The following is a 7266-nucleotide window of genomic DNA, read 5'->3' on the forward strand; positions in this document are numbered from 1 at the left end:
TCCTGCTCCTCCTCCTTCTGTTCCTGCTCCGCTCAGGAAGTCTAACGTGGTTCTGTTGTTCTGTTTGGACCCATCAGTCTGGTGGTTCTGGTTGCTCTCAACATGCTGCTGTTCTACAAGCTGTACGCTCTGGAACGGGCCGCTCACACTCTGGAGAGATGGCACTCCTACTCTGTGACCGACAGGTAAGCTCACACCTCGGGGGCGGGGTTACAGGGTTCTGGTTCTGACCCGTCCGTACTCTCTGCAGCCCGCTGCCTCAGACGGCGGGGGAGTGGGCTCAGGTTCTCCACCTGCAGAGGCAGTTCCATCAGGCCCAGCTCAGCAAGTGGCAGCAGATCCTGCAGTCCTCCGTCACGCTCCTGGACCAGGTGAGTCCACCTGGCAGAACCCCGACCCGTGTTGGCTTCCAGAACTGCAGCTTCAGCTGTGCTCTCTGTCCTCTCAGATGAAGCAGTCATTGGAAAAACTCCACCGGAACATCGTGGTCCCGGAGGTGCAGCGGGATCCGCCAGCCGACGCCCCGACAGAGTCTCTGACTGAAGCCTGAGGCGTCCAGAACCTCCCGGGCCTGGACCCGGACCCGTCCTGTTTCTGATCTAAAACCTGCCTGAGTTGGGACCTATAGGCGAACTACACTACCCACAATCCTCCTCTCCTGACTGACTTGAATCGGCATCAGACGCCTCCAGCTTCGACCGGACCGAAGCTTCCAGAACCACAGCAATAATCCCGCCTCCCATCTGTATATAGCGCACGGAACCGGGCCACTGGTGGGCCCATTCGCGCCACCCGCCAATCATTTCAGACTCCGCCCCCTCCTCCTCCACCCGGACTCTTCCTCGGACCGTCGCAGTATTTATTATTACCTCCAAAGTCTCGTCCTGCTCTGAAGTCATGTGATGACTGTTCTGCGCTCTGATTGGCTGTTGAGTTTCGGACCAAAAGATGGAAAAAAAAAAGTTTCAGCAATAATGAAATAATTCTGGTTCTGTTGGAATGTTTGCAGGAAAACAAGGTTTAAATTAAACTGTGTGTGTGTGTGTGTGTGTGTGTATGCGTGTGTGTGTGTGTCTCGTTGTTACGTGATCAGATGTTACGTTTTCATATCAGTGTTTTTGTTTTCTTTGTTTTTGTCACATTTCAGCCGACCCAAAACAAAAAGGACCAATCAGAGGCGGAGTTAAAAGGAAGCAGCTGTTCAGTATTTTTGGTTTTTCTGTTTAAATCAGAATCATTTCTTTTTTTTTATCGTCGTTTTCTATCGTTCTGATTTTGTCGCCTGGATGATGTAAACACTCGAGGTCCGATCCTCCTCTCGGGGCTCGACCCGCTCCGTTTGTTCGGCGCCTGCAGAAGCACGTTGGGCCCTGCTGTGCACGGCCGTCTGCAGGAGGCCGAACGCCGTCGTATTTATTCGAGGAGCCGAGGGGGGAATGTTCTGTAAAGCTGTGATTGTACAAAAACCACCAGAGAGAAATGAAACGTCTGAAAACCTGCAAACCCCCGGCTGAGAGTCCGTTTCTGCTTCCTGTAAACATCCAGGGTTCAAATCTACACCTGATAAACAAAAACACCAAAATGGTGCCGAATATCTGTAAGTCTGACTGAGTTGGCTGTGGCGGCCATCTTCATCCAGTGATATTTCGCTAACAGACAGACGAACATGAGTAAAAACACTGAATTCATCAGTTTAATATTTAATGTTTGATTTAAAATAAATTCTGTGCAGATCTGAGTTTGTTCTTCAGACTAAAATAAAAAACAAACATTCAGACGCTTCAGAACGCAGAACCATCAAACATTCCTGTGTTCTTTAGGGTCACACAAACGAGACGTTAAGTTTCAGTCAAACTGTTAGAACCTCCTGAGACCAGCAGAACCAGGACCAGCAGAACCAGGACCAGCGGATCCAGAACGTTCTTCATCAGACGAGGCTCGGATCTGTTGATCTGAGGCAGACGCCCGTCCCGACCCGGAGGGAACCCTGACCTCGGACTTGGAGGAGCCGACTCCTCCCAGTTCAAGCTGAAGATCCTGGTCCGAAGACCCCAAACAGGATCAGAGACCAGGGACAGTCCTGGGGGAGTCCAAGCTGCAGTTCTTGCTTTAGTTCTACAAGAACCAGGTACTGGACTGACCCCGGCACCTGAACTGGATCTGCAGCAGAGGCCTTGAAGGAGACCCTTTGGGTTCCATAACTTCTCCCAGGATGTTTAAGGAACCTCCCTGAGAAATGTTGATGATCCTGGGGGGTCTGGGTCTGGGTCCGGGTCTCTGACTGGTTAAAGAGGAACAGAGATGTTTATCAGAATCTTTGTCTGTTCTGGTTGTTTTGGACCCACTGTGGTCTCTGAGCCATCAGGTTCTGTCAGTCAGAGGTCAGAGGTCAGAGGAGAACGGGCCTGAAGGAAGACTCAGAGACTTTCAGTGAGTTTGTCTTTTATTGTGAGGAAACCAGCAGACCGATCCAGGAACCACTCGGGTCAAAGGTCAGCTTCAGCTCAGAGACATGCAGATAAAAAGGTAAAAAGGCGAGCAGTGACGTGCAGAGCGTCTGGAGGAGCCTCGGGCCCCCCCTGAGCCCCCTATGGCCCCCCTGGGCCCCCGGCAGTGAGACCAGACACCAAAGAAGCCCTTCGAGGGAAAGTTTCCATCTCCGACGAACTTTAAATGTTTGTTGGGCTGAGGCGGCAGCGTTTGTCACAGGAAGTCTCACCTTCAGACCCAGTTCTGCTGTGAAACTTCCTGCGTCGCTCGGCAGAAACATTCTGATGTTTTTACATCTGATGAAGATTAAACAGACAGGATGAAGGTTTCTGAGTCGTGTTGCTTCCTCTGATCATCGAGGAGCTTTTTATCGATGATCCGTCGCTGTTTGAAAGACTAAATTTATGATTTCAGGATCAAAGGAGCAAAATTCAGTTTAAATGTTGAAGTTGAGTCCAGGAGTATTTATACTTTAGATCCTGTCGTATTTAATTCTTTAAATGTTCAGATTAAACCTGAAACCAGATTCCTGCCCTGTGTGAACACCTGATCCTGATCCTGATCCTGATCCGCTGATTAAAACATTTGATTTAATGGAAGAAATCAGATTAAATCTGATCAAACTTTAAACTTCTAACAGGGATCATATTTAACTTCAGCAGCTGGATGTTTTACAGGAAGTAAAAAATAAAGTGAACTTTATTAATAAGCATCCATTCATGCACTCATATAATGTTTATGAATTCAGGAGTAAAATGGAGAATAAATAAGTTCAGTTTGACTCCAGACTGAGATTCAGGTTCTGCCTGAAAATCTTTTTAAAAAATAAAGTTTGAGGAAAAAGATGAAATATTTTGTCAGAAAAGTTAAATTAGTTGTAAATTTTACTTTATGTTACGGTTGCATCTGTTTTAATTCAAGGTTTTAAACTGAGACATTTTAATTTATTTACCATTAAAGTTTAGTTTTAGTTGTTGGAACCTGACTGAACCTGTAGTTTTAGTTTCAGCCACCAGGTGTCGCTGAGACTTCATCAGTTTTAATTTTAAAACCTGAAGCAGTCAGATGTAGTCAGATTAAAGCAGCTGATTCTCTCAGCTTCAGGGAACTTAAAACATTTAAAAACATCTTTTCTTTGAATGTAAAAGAGTCGGGACAGAAGTGAGTCTGAGGGTCAAAGGTCAGCATGCAGACGCTCTTATTTACAGCCCGGTTCTCCTGCAGAACCTCGGCCCGGCCCGGTTCATCCCCCTGTGGAGGTTCGTGTCCTGCTCTTCTCATCTGTCCTGGGGACGAGGGGGACACGTCCTCAGAGACTCGTCCTGGACCTGAGGGGGAAAGAAAACATCTGAACACCTGAGCAGGTTCAGGTAGATCCTCCTTTCAGGGAAGAAGAAGTTTTTAAAAAGGATTTAAATTTAATTAGGAGTTAATTTCTCTGAACGCTGAGTCAGCATCGCTCTGGTTTTATCTGCTTTAAGGTTTTATAACTTTATAACTCCTGCAGACTTTTATTTATTAAAACCTTCGGCTTGTTCAGCTGACGGCTGCTGGGACTTTTATTCTTTTCTAAATATTTCACTTTATTTACAGACATACTTAAAACATTTTAATCTGCTGTTTCTAATTTTATCTTCTTTAGCTACTCTTAGCTTTTAGCTAGTCTCTTGCAACCTGAGCTAAAGGCTAAAAGACAACAGTAGCTACTTTGCAGCTTTTAGCTAACCTTTTGCTACTTTTAGCCTTTAGTGTTCGCTTCTTTTAACTCTAACAACTCGGTTTCGGCTTCTTCAGCAGATTTCAGCAGTTTACAGAAAATTCAGCTTCTTTTAGTGATTAATAGTTTATCAGTGATATCTAAAACTAAGACTGATTAAACTGATTAAACTGATTCTACGTCTCCGTATCTGAATTGTTTTATAATTATATAAAAAGCAGCTGTATTTGTTCAGCAACAGGACAAACCAAAGATCTTTATAGAAACGATCAAACGTCGGGAATAAAGTCGTGCAGAAAGATAAAATCTGAGAGACAGAAGCAGGCCTACCTGCGTTATTCTGACACCTGAACAGCTGCACAGTTCTCCTTGCTCTCCGAAGCGACGGCCAAATAATCGGCCCTGCAAGAGGACAGAGACATGTTGGACAGACTCAGGGGGACAGACTCTAACGGCGGGACGAGGGACGTGGACTCACTCGCTCTCCCTCAGAGCTTCCTCTCCAGCTGCAGAGATCTTCCTGTAGCAGTAGATCATCTCCACCACCAGCCACACCTGCAGCCCGATGATGGAGACGTACATCATCACCTCGGACAAGGTGGACGCCAGTTCTCTGGTGACTGCGGAGACACAGAGGGACGTTATTTCACCTTCTTCTGAAGGAGCTAAGGGACGGGTGGAAACTCATCTACAGCTGTTTCTGCTTGTTGTTGTTTTAATGACATGAAAAGAGATTTTACTTCTAATTCAGTCAATTTGACCACAGAAAAAACAAAAACTGTAACAGCATCCAGTCCTGGTCACAGAGGGTCCCAGTCCTGGTCCTGGACCAGGACTTGGAATCGGCAGCGGCCTGGACCAGGACCAGGACTAGGACCAGGAAGCGGACTGGTCCAGTCCGGTCTGGCCCTGTCCGACTGATCTACAGTCAGTTCTTACGTTTGTGCTCCACGGTGAGCTGGATGGTCCTGTTGGAGCTGAAGTCAAAGGCGTAGTTGGCGTAGCGGAGGCTGCGGTGGATGAAGCACCTGTAGGTCCCGATGTCGCCGTAGGTCACGTTGAGGATGGAGATGGAGCCGTCCTGAAGGTCCTCGGTGTCTCTGCTGCCGCTCCACAGCAGCCGGTCGTAGAAACGAGGGTCGATGATGGAGCCCTCTTTGTTCTGGTAGATGTAGAGCTGGAACAGGAAGCAGAAACTGAGAATAAATAAATAACAAGCAGCTAAAAGTCTGTTTAAATTAAAGATACAGCAAAGAGTTTTTGTTGTTCTTGCTGCAGAGAACAAACAGTTTCGGTTCCACAGAGAAGATTATATTTAAATCTACATTTTTCTGTTCTTCTGTAGGAATTTATTTTGGAGATCTTAGGTAGGTAGGTACATTTATTTATATAGCACTTTTCAGCACAAGGCAACTCAAAGTGCTTAGAGAAGCAGGGACCTCGGGTTGGTGTCTCAGAAGCTCTGACAGTGACTGAAAGTATTTTTATTGGAGCTGGAGGCAGAAACGACTCCTCTGCTGCTGCTGTTCTCCATCAGCCGACTGTTGGATCAGTTTTCAGCTGCTTCTCTTTTATCGACCAGCTGCACTTCCTGCCTCGTCTCTGCAGCCGGGAGCCAACGGCCTCCTGAGGAAACTAAGAGCCTGAGCTGCAGGAAGCACTCTGAGCCAACAGAACCTGGTCCTGGTCCAGAAGTCTTCTGGTTCCTTCAGATTTTGGGTGATTTGAATCATTTGAGAACCTGGTACCAGAAGCCTGGAACCGAAGGAAGGTGGACTTTCTTTCCTCAGGACGGTAAAACGCTGAAAATGATTTTCGTGTTTTAAAGAAGTCAGATGATCTGAACCACAAGCAGCTCTTCCAGTCATCAGTGAGTGATGCAGTTACAGAAACCTTTTATGACCACTTACAGGAACGGAGTCGTTGTCATCCGGACCTTTGAAGTACCACTTAACGACGGCCGTGGCAGCAACCTCGCCCCTCTTCTTGCAGAAGATGCAGCCCAGTTTGTGGTCTTTGTTGACCACAGCTTTGGTGTCTGAGTCCACCTCCACGCAGGCCGCGCCGCTCGGCGTCGCTGCAGAGGAAGAACAACGATACGAGAGCCGTCAGAACCGTCAGAACCGGGTCAGCCTCTTTGTTGAGCTGTGGTGTTTTCTCTCTGCTTCATCAGAACTTCAGAAAACAAGTATTTTTGCGTGCTTACTCCCAGTCCTCATTGCATGCTTGTTTTTATTCATATTACTGGGCATAGCTTTCCTTCTTGCACTGTTTTTATTTCCTCTCACCACTTCACTTCAGAATTGGAATGATTCAGGTTTTTTTAGCTGTAATTGTCATTTCGATGTGTGAAATTGAGGGGAAATAAAGAAGCTGCAGTGAGCGACTCAGTTTTCTTGCATTCTGTCAGTTTTTACCATCATATATAGAAGCGTGAGTCTATATATGCCAATCTTCATCATGACACATTCTCGTCATCGGCCAGGATTAACACACCTGTAATCTCACAGTTTCCAGCGAGGCCTCAGCATCGCTCTCAACCAAAGATGTGCTACCCTCCACCCCCACCTCGGGGGGGGGGGGGCTTTCGTTTGAAATATAAGATGGAGGGAGGGGAATGATGGGAGAGGACAGGAAAAATAAATCGCTGATCAGACCAAGTTTGAGGCTGAACATGGACTCGGATTTAAAAGGATGCTTTCATGAAACGTGGAGGCTGCAGAGAGAGGAGAGGTCAGCAGAAAACAGAAACTGTTCGGATGAGAAGGAGTCTGGCTGCAGAGAGAGGAGGAACAGAAATTATTATTCACAGATATTATCTGACATTCAAACAGCTGCAGACAGATGTTTTTATCCTCTTATCAGATTAATTCTGCTCAGTTAATGATTTATTTCAGCTGATGTTTTTCACCGGGTTTGTTTTCTCTGATCCCCACAGGCTCAAATTCATCCATTCATCCATTCATCCACTCATCAGTGTCCCTGTCCCACCAGTGTGTCTGTCCAACCAGTGTTTCTGTCCCACCAGAGTCCCTGTCCAGCCAGTGTCCCTGTCCCAC

At 46.7% G+C, this 7266-nt stretch overlaps 2 protein-coding genes across 2 annotated transcripts; one reads left to right on the forward strand and one right to left on the reverse strand.

Annotated features, from left to right (window-relative positions):
* Positions 1-37: 37 nt before the first annotated feature.
* On the forward strand, positions 38-1733 carry LOC108229594 (protein Aster-A-like). The gene is made up of 3 exons (XM_017405268.3): positions 38-185; positions 251-371; positions 449-1733. Exons 1-3 carry the CDS (start codon positions 103-105, stop codon positions 548-550), a joined length of 306 nt encoding a protein of 101 aa, XP_017260757.1. The 5' UTR covers positions 38-102; the 3' UTR covers positions 551-1733.
* Positions 1734-2152: 419 nt separating this feature from the next.
* scn1ba (sodium channel, voltage-gated, type I, beta a) lies at positions 2153-6284 on the reverse strand (the record flags this gene model as incomplete). Its single annotated transcript, XM_017405267.3, is given in 5 exon segments — positions 2153-3818; positions 4538-4609; positions 4686-4827; positions 5147-5384; positions 6118-6284. Coding segments are annotated over 4 exon segments (614 nt in total), but the record flags the coding sequence as incomplete, so codon positions are not given.
* Positions 6285-7266: the final 982 nt, after the last annotated feature.

This window comes from Kryptolebias marmoratus, linkage group LG16, assembly GCF_001649575.2.
Source record: "Kryptolebias marmoratus isolate JLee-2015 linkage group LG16, ASM164957v2, whole genome shotgun sequence".
In the NCBI taxonomy this organism is placed as follows: domain Eukaryota; kingdom Metazoa; phylum Chordata; class Actinopteri; order Cyprinodontiformes; family Rivulidae; genus Kryptolebias; species Kryptolebias marmoratus.